Source organism: Papaver somniferum, chromosome 5 (genome assembly GCF_003573695.1).
Source record: "Papaver somniferum cultivar HN1 chromosome 5, ASM357369v1, whole genome shotgun sequence".
In the NCBI taxonomy this organism is placed as follows: domain Eukaryota; kingdom Viridiplantae; phylum Streptophyta; class Magnoliopsida; order Ranunculales; family Papaveraceae; genus Papaver; species Papaver somniferum.
The window spans coordinates 4688610-4713671 of record NC_039362.1 but is presented as its reverse complement, the minus strand read 5'-3'; the positions used below and the strand labels follow the sequence as shown (position 1 = coordinate 4713671).

Sequence of the window (25062 nt, the reverse complement as noted above, 5' to 3'; positions counted from 1 at the left end):
TTGAGAGCTAAATAAGAAGCCACAAGATATGTGGATGTTTATTATCAGTTTCAGATGACAGCCTTGAATTAAAATTACTACTAAATATGGTATCTCTTCTTTTTGAAGCCAGCCAATAAGATAAATAAAATCATGATAGTTTACACGGTGGAGAAATTTGGTGTTCACGTTTTGTATTGTGAAAGCGAATGTTTCATTTCTCTTCTACTGGTATGGAAGAACCAAGGTTTTATTGACTGATTTTTTCGTTTGGGTACTTGAGATGGTTTCCAACAAACTTGGGGTTCTTTGAAATTTTTTTTTTTTAAATATTTCATTAGATTCTATTAGCTTAGAAAATAGTTCCCAACCTTCAATATTCACCCATCACCGTCGTACCTTTGTAGAAAATACAATTTTGGTGATGAATCATAATTGAAATTGGGTTTTAATTTTTTATAAGTATTAGTAGTTACATGTGTTTAAAGAGTGTTTTGGTCTAAAAAAATATTAAATCGTTCATCATTTACAGGAATCATTGAGTTGAGTCAGGGTTTTCCACTCCATTGATCCAAGCCCCTCCTTCTTATAATAAAGGTGATAAATAGAAAAATATATAATTTAAAGTTGTGCTATAAAAAAGAGAGATGTTTGTTTCTTCTCATTTTTTGAGGAAAAAAAGAAAGTTAAAAGCTAATAAACAACTCAAACTTGAGCCATCTTATTTGTTTTAGGTTTCTTAAGCCTATATAATTGAAAATTGTAGCTATTTTTATTATCTTCTTCCAAGAAACTCAGACTTTTGGTCGTAAGATGCAAATGAAGATTTATAGATCATATTTAGTTTTATGCACTTAGTATCCTAATGATCTTGTCTACAATTCAGGAAAAAGTTGTTCTGATATGTTTGTAAAGGATCGAAACACAAATGATATATCCAACGAAAAGCCTAAAACAAATAAATTATAATAATATTTTATGAAATCCCGCTTTGTGTGTGTAAATTCCAACAATACCACATATGATAGATATCAGGTGTGTTCTTGTTTTAGTTGTTACACGCAACAATAATAAGTAATAACAACCGTAATATTATGTAAGACCCACTCGAACACTTTGGGACAAAGCTAGAGGATTTGAATCACGAACAATTAATCTAATAAAGAAAACAAAATGGAGGTATCATCTTGAGGGAATAAACACTCGACCATCTTGAGGGAATCAAATCTTCAAAATATTATTTAAACATTCTAAAAAAATTATTTACCTATAATTTGGAAAAATAAAATCATTTTATATTCCAGAGTTTGCAAATAACCATATGATTTAATCAATTTACAGATTGTCATGTTTTATAAGGTGTTTGGATAGCTTTCAAAAAATAACTTTTTTGCTTTTTTAATTCAAAAAACAAGAAGTAAGTTTGCGAACCAGATTTAGAAACAACTTTTTAAAGTTAAGAAGTAACTTATTTTTGGAGCTGAAACTTTTTTCTCTATTTATGAGGAAACGACTTCTCAGTATTAATAGAAACATGTTTTTTTCCCTTTCTTTTTTGATTTTTTCTCTCTTTTTTCTACTGACAAACCCATTACTTATTTTCTTCTGTAATCAATTTTCTTTCCACGAATCAGTGTAAACAATATCCGAGTTCATCAAAATCTTTTGTCCAATCAGTTGATTCATCATTCGTTATTGCGTTTAGACCTAATATTTACTCCATGTTTTACTTCATCTTAATCAAATCTTTCGTTCGATCCAGTCTAGATTTTCGATTGAACTTTTATCTTCTACTTAGAAGTATTATTAGATCATATCGTCAATTTTATTATTCCTGTAGTGGTCATCTTTCCCATAACCCCATTTTTTTGTTCTTCATTAATCCGAGTAAAGTGATAGAACAATTTCTTTTCTTTTTTCATGATTGAATGAAATTTATTAAGCTTATTGATGAAAATCATATAAATATGAACTCAATCGCATATAAAAACAAACATCCAACAAAAAATCTCAAAACCAACCATTAAGGATAATTGTTCTTGGTTAAAGCTTGATGAACTTTTTTTCTTTTTTGATGTAAGCTTGACAAACTAACTTCTCAGACTTTATGACTTCTAGAAGTACTTCTGAGAAGTCCATAAGTGCTTCTCAGAAGCACTTCCTATCAAAAGCAAGCTATTGATATCTTTTTAAAAAAAATATATCGTCAAGATATTTTAGATTGCGCTTTCGATTTTTTGATAGATGATAAAAGTTACAACCGTAATTTTTTTCTCACATATGATATTGAAAATGAAAAATATGTTGTTAAATGAACTAGAAAAAAAAAAAAAATTTATTTGTTGCAAGCTTGATTTTGCATTTGTTTGGATATTTGTTTCTGCTGCCTCTTTGGTTGAAGAAGAAAAGTTGCAATCAAACCTATCAAGTTTGTAATGAATTTTCATTGGTCGATTTTTATTTTTATTTAAATTTTTGTATTTTAGAGCGTTTCTCGGTGGAACAAACGAATGAAACTTAAAAAAAATTCAGTTGAAAGAAAAGTTCCACCCTTACAGTTTCTTTTCCGTAAGCAAACCTAGAAGAAAAACTTATTTCTCATTTCATCTCTTTGTTTGTCTCAGCCAATAACTGTCTAGTACATAAATTTTACATTCATGGTCAACACTATTAAAACAAAAATGAAACCCAATGCAAATTATTACAAATCTAAAGAGTTATGCTTTAAGATACTGTAAGAAAGATGATTTTCTACAATAAATGTGAAACGATAAGTGTATGATTTATTATATCGTAGCGCTGAATCCATACCTTTATTTGCGAGATTTCTTTTAAATCACATTCTTATGTTTGTTTTTTATTTTAGGTCTCTTGTTAGGTTGAGCCATCCAAAAGGAAGGAAATGACTCTCAAATTAAGGTAGAAACACAAGCTCATCTTCATTGTTGCTGTTTGAAAATGCTGCAAAATTGCGTGTCTAAACCTAGGATTAGCTACCTTTATCTCGTTGGTCTCCTTTTCTATTACATTCCACCAATCAATCTAGAGAATGAAACGACGAACGAGCCAAAAATCACTCACTTCTGAAATAAAAAAAAAAAGATATTAGCAAAATATTGAAATAACTGCTACGGTTATCAATCTCTTCAAAGCTTGGAATTGGAATGTGCTCAAAGGAAGATGCAAGGAGGTTTGGGGAATCATTCACTATGTCATAATTTGTACAATCTGGAACGAGCATAATAGAAGGGTGCATGGAGCTAGACAAAACCGAGAAGGAGATTATTTATCTGGTTAAGCAAACTATTGTCATATGGACATGTGATATGGAAACTTTCAAATTTCTGGGTTGCAATCAAGTCTTGCATCAATCGGAGTTAGTGTTGCACATGAGTTAGAGTCTGTAACTATGTTTGTTCAGTACTCTGCTTTAGATCTTTTCAGTAATCAAGGAAACTCTTGTACTTGGCTTTGCCTTTTTATTCAAAACCTTTTTCTTTCGATTTTTTTTTTTGAAATAACCTTGGATTCGATTTTTGTTGTTGGTTGTTGGGCCTGGGCCTGTGCATCAAGGAGAAGGAGCTTATTTTGAGCTTATGTTTGGATGTTTTGTCCTAACTTGGAGTTCTTACATGTTTTAATGCACAATCTTGTATATGGGCACTCCAACACTCCACGGTTAAGAGACTCTTAAAGAGATCGCTGACGTTGGAAAGATCATCGTCGCCCCTGTGATTACCATCGAACATAATTAAGACTATCGAGCAATCGCTAGAGATTCTATCACGTATGAATAAGTGTAATATTTGCCACTTATGTTTGTCACTTTGGCATATATACTCGTAATGGATGCAAAAATTGCAAACCACTTGATATGCCATGTACATAGGAATATGCCTCAACTACGGGGTAATTGATGTTTCAAAGACTCACTCCATCCCCTTCTTACAAACTGGATGCGGCGGGTGGGTGCCTGTATCAAAATCATTAACGGTGGTGGTAGCAGTTTCTCGTCTAGATTTATGGATGTCAATTTAGTTCAAATTCCAAGTAAAAACAACCAAATGAATCAGTAGGGTTTAAATAAATAACAGGAGCAGATTGAATTAGGGTTTTAGATTTCTTATTGGTAATTCCAAATGGAGACAAGTTTAGAACAGATTTTGCAAGACGGGAAGTTGCTTCGTCAGGTTAATGACTTGATCGTTGCACATCTTCGCGACAACAACCTCAATCAGGTACTAGTACTGTTTGTTTAAAGAACCCACTGAATTTTCAATTTGATTGATTGATTGATCGAGTATCTGAATTCACAGGCTGCCATAGCGGTTGCTTCGGCTACAATGACACCATTGAATGTGGAATCACCTCCAAACAAGCTTATCGAGCTTGTAGCAAAGGTTCCATTTTTAATCTTTTCCACTTCGAAAAAATGAAATTGTTCTCATATTTCATTTCCCTGGATTTGTTCTAAAGTTGTGTACAGGGACTTGCAGTGGAAAGGGATGAGGCATTCAGGGGAGTTGCTCCTGCAGCTGCTCTCTTTGATTATGGTTCAGCAGCTATACCTGCTGGATATGGATTGGTCCCCCCACCTCGTATTACTTCTGTTGATTTCAGGTAAGGTAATCCATTTCAATCACATTCTTCTCATTGCTCGTTTGGGGCTGCTTTTGTAGCTGGCTTCCTAGAGCCCAAGACTCCATTTCTTCTGTCACAGCCATTTTTTGTCCAACTAGTGTACTAAATTTTGACACCATTACTGCTAATGATCAATTTCGTTGTCAACACCAGTGCTGTGCAGGATACAAAAGGGGCTTCCAAGAGTTTCCCAAAACACGAAACTAGACATGTTTCAGAGCATAAGGTACATATACCATTTGGGCATCAATGCAAGATATATGTTCAACAAATTTTCCTTTTACATTTGCCAACTTATGGAGCAGAATTGGAGACTTACAACTTAGTATATTAACTATCATAGCATAACAACAGGAGAACCTGGAAATATAAGCAACTGAACAAACTGTGTAGAAAATGGGATGTCAACTGGTTAGTTATTGTATAATATTGATCTTTGACTCTTGTGAACTCATTTGATTAGGTGTTTTTTCTAGCAAGTGGTTTACGTTTAACATGCAGATCAGTTATCATGGAATGTGAGCAGATAACAAATATGTTGTGTATATACTGTCTAACATAGTTAACACTTGCCACTATCATATCATAAAAAAAGAATTACTGCGGTGACTTTTCCTGGTTATATCTTGTAGAATGTTGCCAGATGTGCAAGATTTAGTCCTGATGGACGATATGTTGCAACTGGAAGTGCTGACACGTCAATTAAGCTATTTGAGGTCAGTTATTCTCTTAGATACAACATCATCTTGTTATGGATGGTTTGAATTTCATACATACCAGAATTTCTTGTAGATTTCAAAAATCAAGCAAATGATGTTGCCAGATACAAGAGATGGTCCGGTGCGACCCGTAATAAGGACATTCTATGATCATTTGCAGGTAAGTCTTTGGGTTACAAAAAGCATCTACTGTACGAGTTGTTTTTTCCTATCCTTGTTTGTGTTTTGTTTTTCTTTTTGCTGCATGGACTGCTTCTCTGGAGTTCTTCTTTTCCTCTGATTGCAAATACTCTGGTGTCCATACTGATAAGGTGACAGGTCCCATGCGAAGAGTCCCTTAACAATCACCAAACATATGTAATGACAGCAAGCATATACATAACATTTTATGTAACAGAATAAGGATAAATCCCTTTAAGTGCAGGCTTCCTAGTTCATTGAGTATGAATATCAACTCTTATGTTAAAGATCTATCTTCTAGATGTTAAATATAGTTGGCCTAGTATCATCCTCGAAACTGCAATCTGTTTCTTTCTTTTCCCTTAATCTTGTGGGTCCTAGTTTTACTTCTTTTGGTGATAGCACACACATCAGGAATCTTTGATCATGATCTGTATCTTTCCCCAATTAGAATTGTTGGGTCCTTGTTGATGTTCTTTCTTCAGTTGGTAATTTTACACGCTTCCTATGTTTTAAAATGAACAAGTATCCTGTTCAATAAGTATTGTGTTTTTTTTTATATGAAGGTACATTAGAATTGTATGGAAAACCCAATGGAATGTGATAAATCTGACTGAACAAGGTTGTCTGGCACATGCATCAAGATGCTTTTCGTCGCCTTATAATCTGATTTGTCTATGCTTCAGTTAAGCTATACCAGTTCTTAGGATCTGATATTTATTTATGTTGCTTAAACGATGCCTTTCGTCATCTGATGATTCAGTTACAATATGTTTCTATTAAGCTCTTTCAGTTTTCTGTATATTATTCTTAAAGGGCTCCACTATCTTCCTTTATACGTTCCATTGATCTAAAGCTTCATTGTTCGAACTGCAGCCAGTAAATGATTTGGATTTCCATCCTCAATCTACTATATTAATATCTGGGGCCAAAGATCACACTATAAAGTAAGATTTAGTAGCTTGGGAGCTCATAAATAAACCTTTCCTTCAGAAATTTCATAGCTTTTAATTTATTTCCTTCTTCTTTAATTCAGGTTCTTCGATTTCTCAAAAACAGCGGCGAAGAGAGCTTATCGAGTTATTCAGGTTCACACTTCAGTATTTGTTCTTAACTTTAAGTACTCAACACTCCTAGTGGGACTTATTACTGAGTTCTTATGTAGATATGTGGTTTTCTGTGCAGGATACTCACAATGTGAGATCTGTATCTTTTCATCCGTCAGGGGAATTTCTTTTAGCAGGTATTTGTTGTTTGCTCTACTTTTTACTTTTTTGTTTTCATGGTGATATTATGTACTAAATGTAATTACACGTCACTCTACCTGGCATTGTTGTTAGGGAAACACCACCGATCAACTGAGTGAGATCGGTAGGCGGCCATATTTTCAAGCATTTGAGCCAGATGAAGTCTGTAAATTGAATATACATGCTTTATTAGCTTGGTATTTCGCAGTTTTATAAATTCTGCTAGCAATTTCTCTTTCATTGGGTCACAGATAGAACCCCGATATGCATGACGTCATAGTTTAGTGCTGCTTCTGGAATTAAACCCTGCAACATGTATTGGAGTAACATTTTTTGACCATTGATGAGAATGCGATATGTTTCCAGGGACGGATCATTCAATTCCACATCTGTATGACATAAACACCTTCCAATGTTACCTATCAGCAAATGCACCAGAAATTGGGGGTAATGGCGCAATCAATCAGGCATGTTTACATTAACTGAGAGTTCAATATAAATGTCCAAGTCGGATTGTAGCATCAGTTCAGCTCACAGATATTATTTGGTCATGCAGGTCAGGTATTCATCTACCGGTGGCACCTATGTAACAGCTTCTAAAGATGGTGCTGTGAGGATTTGGGACGGGGTAACCGCACAATGTGTGCGCTCCATGGTTGGGGCACATGGGTCAGCTGAAGCCACCAGTGCAAGTTTCACCAAGGACCAAAGGTAAGAGTCTCCTGTATATTCTAATTACTAATTAGTTGATTTCTCAAGCATGCAGTTGTTAGAAGAGAGTAGTCTATTATACCTCCATGTTGCTAATCATGTGTCATATTATACTGTATTTAATGAGTAGCTCAATATGTGCTGGAGCGTTTTTGGCTGTATCCTTTATACAAAACAGGCTTTTGCATGCTCTATGTTTCTTCAAGTGATGATGTTTTTGACTTAGGTGTTTTTGACTGGCTTAAAAATTGTGGAATGATGCTAATGAACTGGTACTTCTCCTAAGTGGAGGAAGGGCCAGTTATTTTTTAGAATCACATTTTCTTGGAGGGCCTATTTCCCTGAACTGTGTATTTGGATTGCTATGCCATGCTGTCATAAGTTGACATTATAGGCAAATGAAAATTGGTGCATTGATGCAACAGCATTTATTTCTGACCATGCTTTAGTTTTACTGCTAAATTTTTTTACCAAAAGAGTCTTTTAGGTTTCAGTCTGGATGTCACCAGGAGCACTGTTATTTTATATCAATGAAAATCTCTTTGCTGCCGGTGCATCGTTTGCTGATATCCTAGGAAAAATCAGTTTTTAATCAGTGAATTCTTTTATCCTTGTGTGATAAATAGAAGTTGCTCTTCCACAGGTGTGCGACTGACTGACTGACTTGTTTCACTTGTATTTATTGTTTTAGTCTAACGTTCACCATGCGTCTTTGATTTACTAGATTTGTTCTCTCCTGCGGGAAGGACTCCGCAGTGAAACTTTGGGAGGTTGGTACAGGGAGACTAGTCAAACAATACGTTGGAGCTACTCATACACAATTGCGCTGCCAGGTACTCACGAGTTTAGGATTCATTCTGGTATCTTCATTCTTGCCTTTGGATCTGTTAATAACCTTGTTAGAGGTTAATATTGGAAACAGTAATGAACGCGAATTAGTTTCATATTTGCATAGTTTCCCTCATGTTTTTATCACTTAGGATTCAAGCATTAAATCCTTTTGTGATGTGTTTCTATCTTTCCGGATTAGCAATAGAATTTTATCCTGATTTGCAAGGCCTTTTTATATCCCGTGTAACCCAACAATAGCTGTATCTAACAATTGATTCTCACGTTGTTCGGCTATTCTTTTATGATACTTGTTTTTTTGATTTGTTATATTAGACGTTTGTGCCCATTTATAAATGATGTGTGTCCGCTCCTGAAAAGTAACTGCAAATTTGGTAGATCTCTCTGTCATTATGTTCATTAATCCATTTAAAGGCATTATTTACATGATGAAGATTACTCGTTGGGGATCCCTTTTCCTAGTATTATTTATCTAAGTATTAAAAGGTTGAATTATGTTTTGCATACAGGCTGTTTTCAATGAAACGGAAGAGTTTGTACTATCCATTGATGAACCGAGCAATGAGGTTTTCTCTCTTTTCCTTGTCCTTTAGGGTTCAAACTACGGTAATAGCTGGTTGTAATTAACCAATGTAAACGAGTTGCAGATTGTTGTCTGGGACGCTTTAACTGCTGAGAAAGTTGCAAGGTGGCCGTCTAACCACACTGGCGCACCACGTTGTCTGGAGCATTCACCAACTGAGTCAGCCTTTATCTCATGTGGGACTGACAGGTCAGTTCGATTCTGGAAGGAAACACTTTAAGCGCTTGAAAGAAATGCTGTGCCATACAACCAAAGAATGCAGATGGATGTCTGGCTTTTCAATTTGAAGAACATTTATCTCCAACAAAATCCCAGTGTAAAAACTGAACACTAGCGAAGAAAACGTGGTCTTATAGAGAGAACGAAAAAGCCAGGATTATAGAGAGTCTGCCAATTGTGACTTTTGACTGGGCAATTAGAGGTGTTTGTCAGTTTGCAGTTGTAGATTGTAGCTTGCATCTGTAATCTTGTAGGTCTCAATATCCAAATATGCTCTATAGAATCTGTTTTAGCTGCATATGTTTTTTTTTGCATGAGATGTTACTTTCTTGTTTTGTTGTAAACCCCAAACAGAAATTGACCCTCTGTTGTGCAGTTAACTCTCATTAGTTATAAGACTCTACTTGAAGTTAAATCTTTTTCTTAGTTCTAACTGGCTTCTCCAGAACAGCAGAGAAAAAAAAAAGCTCAATCTGTATTTGGCACCAATCTCCTCGTGTAACGTACATCATGTTTGTTTTTTTGCTGACTTGGGGATCTGGCCTCTGACTTGGTCTGAGTCAGATGTCAATATCATTTTTTAGTCAAATCTGACTCGCGATCTGAGTCAGACCTAACCCTTGATTCGATCCCGTTTGAGTCGGATAATAAAATATCCCTGACTTATGGGAACAGACCACTGACTCAAAAAAAACAAACATATTGAGTCAAATCCATGGTCAGACAAAATCAGGTGAGCCAAAAAAAAAAAAACAAGCTAATAGTCCGTTGAATCGAGTTGCTACTAGGATCAGGAATCCATTGGAGGAGCTCCACTCCATTTTCAGATGCAACTGACCCTGGCTGCATGTCTCTTCGCGTGCCGTGCCGTTAGGCACGGACGGTGTTTTCAACATAAACCCTACTTAATCTTAACTAAGTACATTAACCCTAACATACTGTTATCTCTTCTTATTATCTTGTTGTTGCCGCTCTCTTCTCTCGTCTTGTTTACCTTGCCGCCGCCACCGAAGAAAAAAATCACTCCAACCACCTAAGATGGCTGAAGAATACGACGACGGCCCATATTCTACTCATGACAGTGGTGATGACAGTGATGATGATCTGATGGATAGTGGTGATGATAGTGATGATGATTTAATGGATACTGGTAATGATAGTCATGTTGATGATCTAATGGATAGTCAAGTAAACTTAGCAGCTATCATGAAAAAGTTAAAGGTAACTTCTTTACTTATTTTAATTATTTTTTTTCTGTCTCAGTGTTTAGGGTTTTATGTTAATCCTTTTAGGGTTCACATTTTGATTACATGGATATTCTGATTGTGTTTCCAGTCCGGTGAAGATGTTAAAGATGCACTCGTTTATGGACTGGATTCTATGAAGAGCGAAGAGGGTCGACGCATGGCAAAAATCAGGTCAGAGAATAACAACAAATTCAGAGTTCAATTGGAATTATTATTGTTATTATTAACCTCATTTCCTAATTAATCTAGAAATTATGAATCTGATGTCTTTAAAATATGTTTTGCAGGTCGTTATTGGGACTTCAGGATGGAAGTACTTCTGCTCCACCTTTGGATGATATGTAAGTCCGTCTAATTTAGTAAATTAGTATGTGTATTTGATGTTTGTTGGGATAGGGTTCTAGTACTTATTACGAATCCCTCATTGTTAAGAGAGCTGTAAAACATACATCTGAATTATTATTATTGTTGTAGGAAACACAAGTAACTTTTTCCCATTTACGAATGCTTCAAATGTGTAGGAACGCTAAATCTCATCCCGAGTAGTAGATAATAACTTTTATTGATAGTGTTACGTCTTGTTTTCCTGGTTATGTATATGATACTAATTATTTGGATATTTTCTTTACTTCGGTGGTGACTTAGACCTATGCCAGAATCACTTTTGAGGGAAGATGATGTAAGTGATCACTTTTCTCCACTTCCAACCCTGTTCTTATCAATTTTAACTAGACTCTTCTTTATTCTATAGTTTGGTCTTAATTAGACTCTTCTCCTTTTCTTTGTTCTGATAGTTTGGTCTTTACTTTGTCATCAGGTCTCATACGAGAATATGAAGGCATCGGTCGAAAAATGTTTTGCATTACCAAGTTTTGAAGGAGATGGTTATGTGGTACATCGCTTTCTGTTTCTTTTGGACAGCAAAGACATACTTCAAGATGTTAAAAAGCATCTAAGGTCCATTATTCAGTCTATGAGTTGCACGGGTCTGCTGCGGTTTGCCAATATAGTTACAGGAGGCTCAGTCTCATATGAGAAAACTCGTTTCAAGATGAGAAAGATTATTCTGGAATATTTGAAGGAGATATTACAGAACCCTAAGCATAAAAACCGTAAAAGATTTATTGAAGAATTACCTAAACTTCTTAAGAACCCATCTAACTTCCACATAACTAGTCATGTGCAAGTTGTAGACCCTGCTTACTTTTCTCATCACAGTGCTGCAAGGAAGATACTGGAAGGCCTCGAAGAAATGAGTTTTCAGTTATTGTCTGCAATGTCTAGGAGGCTTAAAGGTGAAGTGAAAGAACCTAAGTTTGGTGATAAATTGAAGTATAAACAGAAACCCAATTTAATTACACAAGTGAGAAATGAGCTTTGTAAAGTTAGGGCAGGAGAGGAACTTCCCATAGGGTTGGCTAAAGCAATGTCTGTTGCTGTTTTGGGCCTTAGAATGAAATTGGACAATCCGGAAATATTTATCCCTGAGCTTTGTGGTTCCAATGCTTATAGACCAATACATGGGGATCTTCTTAAGTGTATTGGAATTCTCAATGGCACCAAACTCAAAAACTTGGTTGACGACACTGTAGAGAAGTTGAGAACTATATTGGATCCAATAAATGACTCTAAAGTGAAACCGCAACAATTCCAAGATGCCTTAAAAAGATGGCTGATTGAGCACCTTTTTGAGTACAGTGAGCTTGCGAAGACCCCAGATTCAGTAGTGAAAACTGTTAAGATCATCAAACAAATGCATCATGAACGAGCTATATGCAACAAAAACGAGCAAGCTAAGAAAGAGGTAGAGATTGTAGGAGATCTTAGTGCTCAGTATAAGCAAATTATGCTGGATAAAATTTGTGACCATAATATAGATGATGATTACAACGATGCATACTTTAAGGATATCGAAGTGAATAGTTATGATGAGTATGATAATTTGTTAAAGTATGGAGGTAATCACAGTGATGAAAGTGTTGGGGAATGCGAAGCAGATGGTTCTGTATTGCCTGAATCAACTAGTGGTGAAAATGCTTTTACACTGGAAGACGTGGGACAAGATGGAGCTGGCGAGGAGCAGAAACATGTGAATAAATACCTTACAATACAAGCTGTATTGCCTGAATCAACTAGTGGTGAAAATGCTTTTACACTGGAAAACGTGGGACAAGATTCAAGCGATGGAGCTGGCGAGGAGCAGAAACATGTGAATAAATACCTTACAATACAAGAAATTTGTGATGAGAGAAGTTTGGGAGCACATAGTCTTATTGGTCGTTTACTTGAAAAACTTTTGGATGAAGAAGGTGCGGAGCTGGATGAAAGTAAAAGGTTGTATTTAAGAAGAGGTCGGTCTGATCATCAAGAAGAGTGTGCGGGTTCCCTTCATAAAAAAAGGAAAAAAAAGAAGAAGATTGTGCAGGTACCGAACTCGAATCTTTATCATATGTTGATTTCTTAATTCATTGCTCGTTTATTTCTTAAATCATTGCTCAGAAACTAGCATGGTGGAAATCGATACTACACCCAATAATCAAAAATGTATGTTCAGAAATAGATTGATTAGATGGTCATGATTATCCTGTGAATGATGAGCAAAGTGTTGTTAGTCTGATAGGCTTTCTAAGAGCTTTAGTCACTCTTTACAATTGAACTGATCCTTTGAATTATCTAAGCGATCAAATATAAATAATTTTTTGTCTCTTATACAGGTACCAGAAGATGAGAGCATCGGATTATAAAAGAAAAGAAGTTAACGCTCTGAGGCGTGCGCCCTACAAATAGTGAGTTTTAATTTTTTTTCCTACTTTGTGTATAGATCCTTTCTATTAACCCATGTGAGTTGGTACATGGTGATCTCGTCCAGTTCTAGATGACTTCTTTTCCTTTATGATGGTTGAGAATCGCAAATTACATGTGTTTGAATTTTGTCTTGGTAGTTATAGGTTTATGTGCAAACATGCGTTTCAGTGGGATGGAATGCTGTAACTTTTCGTTTTATTTTTGGTAAAAGTCTTGTTGTTCTAGAGAGGAGAAGTAAATTAGCCTTCTTCAGTAAAATAGAGAAAAATAGCATGTCCAAGGACCATCTGAAAACAATGTCTGTTCACACCCTGAATGACTTTTGATTAGCTGAAACAATTTCAGGGTTTTTAAATGATGCAGGGGTGCAAATTTCTTTCGATTTCATTTTTACTGAATGGTCTCAGTTTCAGTTGGTGATGCAAAAGCTGTTCTTCACTAAGTTGTTCTATTTATACTTCCACCTTAATTCTTCGTCAGTTTTACCCAAAATGTAGTATAGAGAATTTGACTTCTCTGAAAACAAAAATAAGATGTAATGAGAAAATTGTTCTATTTATACTTCCACCCCACTCCTTCAAAGGTTTAGGTCTACTGATTGGCTGTCAACCTAGAGTCCGTCAAGGTTGCAGTTGACTACATTTTGCAGATTGATTTTACCTTCCTTCACAGTATGGGTGTGGAATATGTGAAAGGTTAGGTTTGTTTATAGTTGCCACATAGTGAGTGTAGTAAGCTTCTGCTGTAAAAATGGGGTACTTGTGGCATGTTCTTGTAGAGTTGTGGTTGATTGTTTAACTTGTGCAGAGAAAAAATGGCATGTTCTTGTAAAGTTGTGGTTGATTGTTTAACTTGTGCAGAGAACAAAAACAAGTAATTATGGAAGATTATGTTTATTCAAGCAATGGAACTTAAGGGAATCGTTCAGTAGAGAACATCTTAATTTTATAACTAGTTGGAATTGATTTAGTGTCACCCACTGAGGAGTTATTCCAGATTCGTCTTAGGTTCAGAGTTCATCATCCGTATATCCTAGCTCGGGTTATCAGTTATGAGTTTTAAATTGGGATATACATTAGGGGTCCAAACCCGAAGGAGGTCAAAGCCATTATGAACAACAGATCATATGAACTATGTTGCCACAAAGTAGTGAAGTAACGTTACAGTAGATCTTCTGTTCTCTAAATCTTATTGTTATTTGCTGATAGTAGGCAGCTAGTGATGTTTTTAGATTATTGTAAAGCAGGATTTGCTCTACTTATTCGTGATTGTACAGGAGAATTTCTGGGGGAAATGACCTTCTCAGCATTAGCTAGAGACGTGATGCAGGCTGAAGCTTTGGTTTTGCTTAAAGCTTTGGAATGGATTATAGATCTAAAGCTTCAAACAGTCATCATAGAAGGAGATAATCAAGTTGTTAAAAGTTGTAATGGTACGACTGAAGATTTTCCCTAGGAAGATCAAAGTTTGATTTTAGAGTGTCAGGGAGTCCGTTGTAGTTTAAGTTGGTGTGTTGTTTCTTTTAAAAGAAGGGATTGCAACCATGCGGCAGGTTTGCTGGCAAAACATGCTAGAAAAAGTATCTGTAGTCAGGTCTGGTGGAATGATCCACCTAATGTCATCAGTGAAGTCCTGCTTAGAGAGAGTAGTTTGAGTTCTTAAGTCTGTTCATTGTAGCCTTTAGTCAGGCTTTCTCTATTTGTATTGTTCTCTCTCTTTTGATTATTGAGACATCATTTTTCTGTTACCACGATGGTAAAACTAAAATATTGTACATATCTTAAAACATAATTAAGCCGATCATCTCTATACAACGTTAGATGACTATGCCTTGTAAGAATTAATTAATAGCACCAAACATACGTGGTCTAACAAGTTAAACCTTTACCCCCACTAGCTCACTCCTTTTGAAACATTAGTTTTTTCAGCCTAATTCCCAGCGTGAAGAATTTGCAGGAAATGTTACACTGTATGTGGAAAAGCAGTGCAGTTATTTACACCATACCATACTTCCTCTTATAGAAGGTAACACTTCGAAATATACAAGTAAGCAATCGCTAAGTGCATCTAGAAACCAGTAGAAGTAATCAAGATGAGCTCGATTGAGGTTATTCGAGAACCAAGTATCTCGATTGTTTCCACTGTTATCTTGTCGATGGCATAGATGATAAAGCCAGCCGCTGAGGAAGTTCTGTAGGCCAAAGATGCTAAAAATAGAGGGAGAGACCCACATTTCGCAACCAATCCAATCTGGCACCTGATCGTAGAAGAATTCTTGCAGACCGACCAATGCTTCAGCAAGACCAGAAATAAGCATTGAGGAACCAGTCGCCAGGAAAGTAGGAGCAGAAGAGGTTTCATGCACCTCCATTTTATTTATTTTATTACAAGTCAAAATTGTATTAAAAGAACACCGTTTTTACATGATAGTTACAGGATAAAGCAAGAAAGGAGGCCAAAACTCCCCAAAACTTACAACCTACTTAAATCTAAAATAAGCACAGGATGGAATCTCTAGACTTGTAAATTTGTAATTAAGTCAGGCCTGCCGGCATACTCATTTCTATCACCTTGTTGCAAATTGCAACCTCTCTTAGCTAAGATGTCCAGTAAGAAATTCACTTCTCGATAAGCATGTTCAAAGGTAACTGTATCAAAGCTACTGCTAGCAGCAAGCCATCTGTGACTGTACTGCAAAGCAAGTTCTTTGTCTTGCAAGCATGAATAGTCCTGAACTAACCTGAACCTTTCTGAAACCAAACTGCACTGCCCATTCAAGGCCGTGGGTGATTGCGAAAGTTCTGCCATATAAGTTGTATCATCATCCAGGCCAAAAGAAACAGCACCCAGACATTCACAAACCATGTTTCTGGCTATGACGCCAGCTACTGCCAACCCAGGATTGTTCAAGGACGCTCCATCGCAACAAATTAGAACTTCATCTTCCAGAGGATCATTCCAAAACCACTGAATGGGCGTGTAACCGAATTAACTTGCCTGTGCTCCACACTGAAGAATTCAAAATTCTAACCTCACCAGGGCAATCAAGCATCATACCCTTGCATCTGTGGGAAAACATGTGAATCTGCTGATTTACCTTTGCCTTCAGCTTGTAAAACTTGACAGTAGCACCATCGTACTGTTCTGCAAGTTCCACAGCCCTGATCAAACTGCCAAAACAGCAATAAGCCACAGATCCTTTATCACGCGACTTCTTCCTTTCGCAGCATTGTAAGATGCCACAAAATCAAAAACTGGCTGGATACTAGAAATACTAGCAATCCACCTCCAAATCTGCACAGCTACAGGGCAATCCCAAAGAATATGAAGCATAGAATCAACGCCACCCTTGCAGACTGCACATCTGTTGGCCAGCGGCCTTTGAAAACGACTCTGCACCTTATCAAGAGTAGCACATCAATCATCTCGCAACAACTTCCAATTCTGAGCTGCAAGAGAAGGATATACTGAAGACCTCCAAAGCAGATTGGCACCAGGCAGCTCAGGATATTTTTTACGAATAAGATTCCTAGCCGATTTGACCGTGAAAATCCCCTTACTGTCCGCCATCCATGCTCAAGAATCATGCACCTCATTACTGACATATTCATCCTGGCCCATAAGAGAAGGAAGCACAACTGATAAAGTAAGAAATCCCAGGCCCTAAAACATTCTAAAGATAATGTAAACAGTAGTAATTCACTGCCCTTGGCGCAAAAACAACTCATACCGGATGTGGCCATGTTTACAACTAGAGTCCTGCAACAAGACTACAACTAGTATCATTGTACCTTGTGGCTTTGCTTTTTCTGCTGTTTAAACCTCTTTGCTTGTCAAACTGCTGATGAAGTAGGTGCATCTGCTCACCTCTTTTTCTAATTCATTTTTTTTGTTCACCAAGTGCCTCTCCCAGTGTTCACGTTTTTTGAGTGGCGACCCAAATTCCGATTGTCAATTTCCCGACAGCCAAGGAAGTGTTGAACCTACTCAATGGCAGAGCTAGGAAATGCAATAATCTGAGGAGGCAGCACCTTCTAGCTGAATCTTGGTTTAAGGTCCAATGACCGCACCTTTGGCACTATGCCAATCAGCTTTTTTCACCGTTGACAACTCAAAGTGGAACAACAAGGACATAACAAAAACAGCAACAGGAAGAGAAAGATGGACTTCAATATTCTTTTTTTTTTTGGTGCGTATCAGATAATGTGGTTTATACAGTTGTTTTTCTGTAGGAATTGAAACCTTCAATAAAGGAAATCAGAGGAGCATACCGAGACTCGCACTGAAGTCGAGAACTCCAACTCAAGCAGCCAATTGTGCTCAAAAGTACTTTCCACATGCAAGTGCTAAAAAGAATATAAGAAGACGAGAAAGAGATCAAGCATTCATGACTATCCCTATCGAAGAAGTGATGGACTAAAATGAGAACATTGGTTATTGGTTAACTGAAGATAAAAAATGAACCATCTTTAATTCGACAATCAAACGCCTTCAAGAAGCAGAATATTTAACGCATGATTGAAGAAAAAACCGATCCGCAAAAAGATTTCTTAACTTCAAATTTGGCTAAAGATAATGTAAATAGTAGGACCTAACATTATATACCAACTGCAACATGAGCAAAACAAAATTCCTACCAGTACTAGTCGATGAAGCCCAGTAAAATTATGTAAGACCAGACCACTTAAGAAAACAAACACACAAAAAAAGAGCAATTCAAATTTGGTCATCATAATATTTACTAGCTGCAAACCAGCAAAATTCATTGCAGGATACACAAATGTAAGACATGATCCGTCATGAAATATCTTGCAGTATAAGTACTGGAGATTAAAAAGCCAAAAATCAAAGTGGGTCGTTGCCAAAAAACATCAGAAACAGAAAAACGATTCACACTCCCATTTAAATAATTCAAGTTATATTAGACCTGCGTTGTATATACCTTTCAAAACTCAAACTAGTAAACCAACATAATACGAAGAGCCTTATCAGAGGCTCAAAACAGTTGTTCGTTTCGCTACCAGGATACATTAGCAGAAGGGCTAGTAGAGTAGTAGGGCACAATTAGCTTTTACAATGCAGTAGGCTAGAAAATTAGGAAGTTCAATTGACTAACTGTCAGTATCCAATTCAATTAGATATGCTGCATCTGATCTGGCATGCCACTTACCTTTTGTTCTAGCATTAGGTAGCTTATTAAGATCCAAATATATCAATACCGTGAAAAAAACTGACTATCAAGCCAATACGAGTATAAGACACACACTGGTATACAATACCATCAATCATATCACACTGGGACTTATGTAGCAAAACTACATTAAATGGCCCAGTATTTCTAACCATCTTCCAACTACAAAAAATATTTGAGTCTACATAAGGACATGGTCAACTATTTGTTACCATCCTTTCAACTTCATAAGCCATAAGCATATAAATGTGAAAACTCCTACAGTCTGAAAATTGATAATGCGCCCTACAAAGATATGGGGGATGACTTGCATGTTTTCTAGATAACTGGGACTCGATCATTTCAAACTTGGCATGGGTGCTCACATTGAAAATCCTAAGTCCATTGAGGATAATCAGTGTCTGACAAGAAATTCAGACTATCACGGAATTTATTAATTTTTACTTACAGTGTCAGTAACTCGGTAATCAAACAGTTCAATTCTTCTATCAATTTCCAGGTCAGTAACTCATCTATCTCCTTTGTTTTTTTTTTGTTTTTTTTTTGTGACAATGGAAACTGTTACTGTTGTCATGAACTCATATTATTTCCAAAAATTCTACATTCCATAACTGAACTAGGCAGATATCTGATCACCCTATCAAGGGATGGTAACCACTTGCCTTACATGAGCAGTCAAAATTGCATAAAAGAAAAGCTAATATAAATCAAAACTAAAATAAATTTTAATTTTAGTGACAAGAGTAAAATGAAGCACAATAGAACAAAAATTAAGACATGATCCATCATGAGCTATCTTGCAGTATCAGTATTAGAGATTAAAAACCCAAAAATCAAAGTGGGCCGTTAACGAAAACATCAGAAACAATAAAACAATTCAGACTGCCATTTGAATTCAAGCTGTATTGGACCTGCGTTGTATATACCTTTCAAAACTCAAACTAGTAGACCAACACAATATGAAGAGCCTTATCTACATATAGAGGCCCAAAACAGTTGTTAGTTACCCTACCAGCATACATTAGCACAAGTGCCATACTAGGGCATAATTAGCTTTTACAATGCAGTAGGATAAAAAATTAGGAAGTTCAACTGACCAACTCTCAGTATCCAACTCATTTAGATATGCTGCATCTGACATGCCACTTACCTTTTATTCTACCATTACGTAGTTTTTCAAGATCCAAATATATCAACACAGAACTATGATACTGACAATCAAGCCAATACGAACATGTATACAATAACATCAATCACACTGGGACTCAAAAGGAGCGAAAACTACATAAAAATGGTTCAGTATTTCTAACCATCTTCCAACTATGAAAAGTATTTGAATCTACATAAGGACATAGTTAACTATTTGTTACCATCCTTTCAACTTCACCAGTCACGAAACATATAAACGTGGAAATTCCTACAGTCTGAAAATTCATAATGTGCCTATTAAAGATATGGTGGATGACTTGCATTTTCCTAGATAACTGGGACTCGATAATTTCAAATCTTTACTTTAACATTTAATCAAGTAAGTGAATTGGCATCGGTGTTCATCGAGGATAATCAGTGTCAGAAAAAAATATTCAGACTATCTACAGTGTCAGTGACTCGGTACTCGAAAAGTTTCGAAAAGTTTAATTCTTCTATGAATTTCCAGATCAGTAACTCATCTGTCTTCTTTATTTTCCTTTTCTGGTGACAATGGAAACTGTTATTGTTGTCATGAACTCATATTATTTCCAAAAGTTCTTCATTGAATAATTGAACTAGGCAGATGCCTGATCACCCTCTATCAAGGGGTGGTAACCACTTGCCTTTACAGTGAGCAGTCAAAATTGCATAAAAGAAAAGCTAATATAAATCAGAACCAAAAGAAATTTTAATTTTAGTGTTGACAAGAGTAAAATGAAGCACAATAGAACAAAAATTACCGCCAGAAAAGCTTTTCTCAATTGTGTAATAACTCTCAAGACACTACCACCTCCCAAACGCTTAGTTCAGCTATTGCAATCAATAAGCTCTCCGCATCATTTTCTTTGGCTTCTTCACAAAACTTAGATTTATCTTCTTAAGAGTTTTCCTTTTCCTCGCCATTTTCTCAGGCAATGTTTCCCTCTTCTTGACAGCAGTCTTCTCAACCTTAGGCTTCTTAGTGAATCTCGGATCCAATTTATACACTTTGGGATCCACAAGTATACCTTTCAACTTTGCTTCACTGGAGAGATGATTCGCTCTGTGAGTCTGCCCATGAGAGCACAATTTCTCAATCAATAACTCATAAGACTTGATACCAGGTACAAACCCATCAGCCTTCATCTTAGCAAAAACCTTCATTGCATGCTCAATCCTTCCAATCCCACACAGAACCTTTATAAACCCAAAATAAGCCTTTCTATCAAGACCACTCCCAAATCCAGCAGATTTCATTTTATCTATCATCTCATCACCTTCGCCAATTCTTGCTGCCTGATATAAACTTTTAATAAGTAAAAGATAAGTTTCTGCATTTGGACTACATCCCCATTCACCCATTCTCTCAAACAGCTTAACCGATTCTTCAGTTCTCCTAATTTTGCACAAATTGTTGATCAATATATTAAATGTCTCCACATTCCTAGGTACTCCTGCATAATCCATCTCGACTAGAATCTTTTCAGCTTCAGATTGAAGTCTAAAGTTATCCTTCTTCCTACAGAGCTTACAGACACAATCGAGAATTGAATTATAAGCCGACGTCCCCAGTTGAAACCCTCCTCTATGAATTTCCCCAGCTAATCTTTTAGCCTGATCAAGTTTCCCATCCACACACCAACCTTTAATCAACATCTCACAAGTAGATTCATCTGGAAAGAACTCATGAGCTAGATTTTTGACCATTTTCTCAGCAGAATTAGCAAACCCATTCTCACAGAGATTCGAGACAACAATCTTAAGCGATTGCCGATTACGAACCAAACCATACTCAGTTTCCAATTTATCAAAAAACGATACAGCCTGAGTATCTCTACCAGCCCTAACAAGACGATTAACGAATGTTTCTAGGGTTTTAGTACCAATAACCCCACGCCCATCAACAAGAATCTCATGAATTATCTTAAAATCTTTCTTTCTACCAAAATAATCAACAAGATATGAATAAGTTTGATCAGTATGTTGAAAACCTGGACGAGATGAGATCCATTTGTGAAACCCTAAAACAGTGGTCCGACCAGCATCAGGAGAAAGATTAAGAACCTGAAGAAGAAGGAGATTTGAGGTTTCAGTAGTAACATTCGAGAAATGAAGATCTAATCGTTTGTTTAATGGAAGAGTATCGTCGTCTTCTTGTTTGAGTAGCTCTGTTGATATTCCTTGAGCTATTTTCTGTGGTTCTTCATTTTGATTACAGTCAGATGGAGGTGATGACGGCGGAGGCGGTGGTGGTATTGATGATGAGAAGTTTCTTCTGTTATATAAAGAAGGTTGATTGTTGAGAAATCTGTAAGAGTGGGTAGGTGAGGAGGAGGAAGAAGAAGAAAATGAAGATTGATCAACTAGAAGAAATAGAGGAGAAGATTGACAGCGTAAATTAGTGTTACTTCGAGAAATGCAACGAAGATATCTTCCAAGTTGCAGAGCTCTCGACATTGTTTTTCTCTTTGTTAGAGTGAGAAGAAGAAGAAGAAGAAGAAGAAGAAGAAGAAGAGTGAAATGGATGGAGACTTAAAAAACAAAGGAAACCTAGAATCGGTTTATTGGTAACTGGACCCGAGTCAACCCATTAACACAACGATTTTAAGTTAAATCGATAGTCTGTTTGGTACCCAGAACTGACAAGATTGCTAATTGCCTCTGGGTAGGTACATTCCCGTGCAAAATGGTACCCATTAGCAGCCTTGAGAACTGAAAAGTTTATTTGAGATTCGGTGATATAATTTTGACACGACTTTTAAAAGCAAAAATGATTAATATCCGGTTTGGAAGGGACATTCACGACTTTTCGATTTTGAAAACAAAAAGTTAGTTTGGATGTTATTTCCTAGACAAAATACCTTTGTTTTTGGAATTGAATTTAACTTCCGAAGGTGTAGAGTACTTCAATTTCTGATATCCAAACACGTTAGTGAGAAGTGACAAAAATATTTTTTGTTTCTCAAAGCTATTCTGAAACTATTTCTTGATTTTCGATAAAGTTATATTTCTTTTAAGACCAATAATTCTTTTTTTACGGACATCGGGTTGAACCTATAACCTATACTACGAGAGTTTAACCCCTGGCCAAATGAGTAGGAAGAAGCTGAGTAGTTGCTTGTTATTAGTTTTTAAAAATATAGAATCACATCGTATAAATATATAGATACTTTTGTTTTATTTTAAAAGTCTTTCGATACAATTTTATGTATATATTCGAAAAGCTAAAAGTTATTTTTCGATTTCTAAAATCTCAAAATCAAAAATTAGTTTGAATACAAAATTTGAAAAAGACTTTTAGGGTTAGAGCTTTGAAACCAAATAATTACAAAATCATATCCCTAATTTCCATCTCCACTTCTTATTAATTTCTTTTAGGGTTAGAGCTTTGAAATCCAAATATTCCCCATTCCCTTTCAAATTCTAAACTCTCCCCACTCCCTTTCAAATTTTCTTCTCCTTCTCTGCCGGCTCCTTACTTTGAAAACGTTTTATTTTTATTTTTTACATTCAGAAGTGAGGAAGACCGTGCCGGAAAACGGTGCCGGCATGCTTGGTAACTAACATTCAATGTCGTAACTAAGTGTCGGCATGCTCGATAGAAACCTATCACTTCGGTAGTCGAGTGGAAAAAAATTTCAAGTTTATGGATACTTTACATCATGTGCCGGCATAGAAATTAAAGAAACATACTATGCCGGCATGCTCGAGAATTAACTAACTGTGCCGGCAGTGGACTGATTAAAACCAGAAAAAATTCAAAACGGATTTCTTTTTTACATCGCCGGAAGTGATGAAGATCATGCCGGAATTGATAAAGATCATGACGGAAAATGGTGCCGGCATGCTTGGTAACTAACATTCAATGTCGTAACTAAGTGCCGGCATGTTCGATAGAAACCTATCAATGCCGGTAGTCAAGTGGAAAAAAAACTCAAGTTTCGGGATACTTTACATCATGTGCCGGCAAAGAAATTCAAGCAACATACCATGCCGGTAGCAGTACCGGCATGCTCGAGAATTAACTATCTGTGCCGGAAGTGGACTGAAAACCAGAAAAAATATTCAAAACGGAATAGGTTTTGAATTTCACTATCAAAGCCTATGCCGGCTTGAAAAAAATAACTTATGTACCGGCATAGTTTTTGGGTTGAATACTATGCCGACTTGAATCAAAATGGGGGATAAGCTCGGTGCCGGCATGGACGTGGTATGGATACCATGCCGGTACATATGGTTTCGACTTTGTATTCATTCCACGTTCATGCCGGCACCGAGCTTTTTCAGTTGCAAAAATTCTCTCTTCACAATCATCCTCTATTTTCACCTGAATATTTCCCTCTCAAATTTTCTTTCCCTCCTTCTATTCTCACCTCACTCACCCCAAACACAAATAATAATACACACTAATCATTTATCAAAAATCTTAATATGATTTACTAATTATTATTAATCACTAATCTTAATAATACTTGCACATGTCAGAGATTCAGCAGCATCTATAACAGGAGTTATAGCTCAATGGCTTCACATACAAGATCATGGTAGATCCTTAAGCATCTGAGTTCTACGGAGTTTATGGAAAACAAGAAACAGTACCTGGTCTTCAACAAAACCGAGAAACTACCCTCCAGCAAGCAAATTTCTCGGCTAACATTTATTGCAGTGAGACTCTCGCTGGTCACCAGCAACCAGCTTCATGTGCAAAGAGTCCTCCTCCATTCTGGAACCCACCACGACCCGATATTATCATGATCAGAAGGAGCTTAATTTTTACGGCAGTAACTCCCTCCTCCTTAATCAAGGCCTTCCTTTGGTTGCTGCAGAAGCTCATGGTGTTTTACAGAATATATCTTCTTAGAGCGTCCACAGTGGAAGAGTAAACCCAAATATTTGGTCTTTTGAACAGACATAGTGGAACGTACTATCGATCAAATTTTGATCAACGACTAAAACCCAGAGTATATTTGGTCTGGGACCAAGACTAAACCCAGATATAGTCGAGCGTTGGTATACTTCACGCCCCACCACCAGGCGGACATATAGTGCACGTCCCACATCAATCGGACGTATATTCCACGCCCCACATCAGGCGTTGGTATAGTTTACGCTCCACATGGGGCGTATGTAAAGTCTACGCCCCATTTTTTTTATTATTATTTTGTATGGGGCGGGCATTATACCCCGCCCCATTCTTTGTTTTCAAAACCATTTTAGTGGGGCGGGCTTTATACCTCCGCCCCACTTCTTTCATTTTTTTTAGGATCTACCCAATCAGGCGTTGGTATAATCTACGCCCCACACCAGGCGAACGTATAATGTACGTCTGACCAAATTTAGTCTTTCCACCGTAGCGTCACACACCATACTAAACCCAAAATTTGATCTTTTTTTCCCTGGTCTTTGGTTATACTCGCACCACTGCAGTTGCTCTTAGTTCACAAATTAAACAAACCAAGTTATATCATTGAATCTGCTGACATCCTAAGCAACACCCTGGACAAAGTACATGATATGTCAG

General features: G+C 36.6%; 3 protein-coding genes across 3 annotated transcripts; 2 read left to right on the top strand and 1 right to left on the bottom strand.

The window, feature by feature from the left end:
• Nucleotides 1-3874: 3874 nt before the first annotated feature.
• LOC113280918 (cleavage stimulation factor subunit 50-like) lies at nucleotides 3875-9523 on the top strand. The gene is made up of 14 exons (XM_026529528.1): nucleotides 3875-4217; nucleotides 4296-4379; nucleotides 4466-4599; nucleotides 4774-4846; nucleotides 5253-5336; nucleotides 5413-5499; nucleotides 6396-6466; nucleotides 6556-6607; nucleotides 6705-6762; nucleotides 7133-7233; nucleotides 7323-7477; nucleotides 8202-8310; nucleotides 8836-8892; nucleotides 8974-9523. Exons 1-14 carry the CDS (start codon nucleotides 4119-4121, stop codon nucleotides 9127-9129), a joined length of 1320 nt encoding a protein of 439 aa, XP_026385313.1. The 5' UTR covers nucleotides 3875-4118; the 3' UTR covers nucleotides 9130-9523.
• Nucleotides 9524-10077: 554 nt separating this feature from the next.
• On the top strand, nucleotides 10078-14927 carry LOC113280917. The gene is made up of 7 exons (XM_026529526.1): nucleotides 10078-10349; nucleotides 10464-10546; nucleotides 10663-10716; nucleotides 11021-11054; nucleotides 11193-12800; nucleotides 13090-13161; nucleotides 14457-14927. Exons 1-6 carry the CDS (start codon nucleotides 10167-10169, stop codon nucleotides 13117-13119), a joined length of 1992 nt encoding a protein of 663 aa, XP_026385311.1. The 5' UTR covers nucleotides 10078-10166; the 3' UTR covers nucleotides 13120-13161; nucleotides 14457-14927.
• A 5180-nt stretch (nucleotides 14928-20107) lies between these two features.
• On the bottom strand, nucleotides 20108-22044 carry LOC113280916 (pentatricopeptide repeat-containing protein PNM1, mitochondrial-like). Its single transcript, XM_026529525.1, has one exon. The coding sequence runs from the start codon at nucleotides 21996-21998 to the stop codon at nucleotides 20382-20384; it is 1617 nt and encodes a 538-aa protein (XP_026385310.1). The 5' UTR covers nucleotides 21999-22044; the 3' UTR covers nucleotides 20108-20381.
• Nucleotides 22045-25062: the final 3018 nt, after the last annotated feature.

What these genes read in the sequence shown, in the direction of transcription:
- LOC113280918 (XM_026529528.1), top strand. Translation starts at nt 4,119, where the DNA reads ATGGAGACAAGTTTAGAACAGATTTTGCAAGACGGGAAGTTGCTTCGT. An exon ending in CATTCTATGATCATTTGCAG is followed by an intron (nt 5,500 to 6,395) that starts GTAAGTCTTTGG and finishes TTCGAACTGCAG; the next exon opens with CCAGTAAATGATTTGGATTT. An exon ending in TTGATGAACCGAGCAATGAG is followed by an intron (nt 8,893 to 8,973) that starts GTTTTCTCTCTT and finishes AACGAGTTGCAG; the next exon opens with ATTGTTGTCTGGGACGCTTT.
- LOC113280917 (XM_026529526.1), top strand. Translation starts at nt 10,167, where the DNA reads ATGGCTGAAGAATACGACGACGGCCCATATTCTACTCATGACAGTGGT. An exon ending in CACTTTTGAGGGAAGATGAT is followed by an intron (nt 11,055 to 11,192) that starts GTAAGTGATCAC and finishes CTTTGTCATCAG; the next exon opens with GTCTCATACGAGAATATGAA. An exon ending in AAAAGAAGAAGATTGTGCAG is followed by an intron (nt 12,801 to 13,089) that starts GTACCGAACTCG and finishes TCTCTTATACAG; the next exon opens with GTACCAGAAGATGAGAGCAT.
- LOC113280916 (XM_026529525.1), bottom strand. Translation starts at nt 21,998, where the DNA reads ATGTCGAGAGCTCTGCAACTTGGAAGATATCTTCGTTGCATTTCTCGA.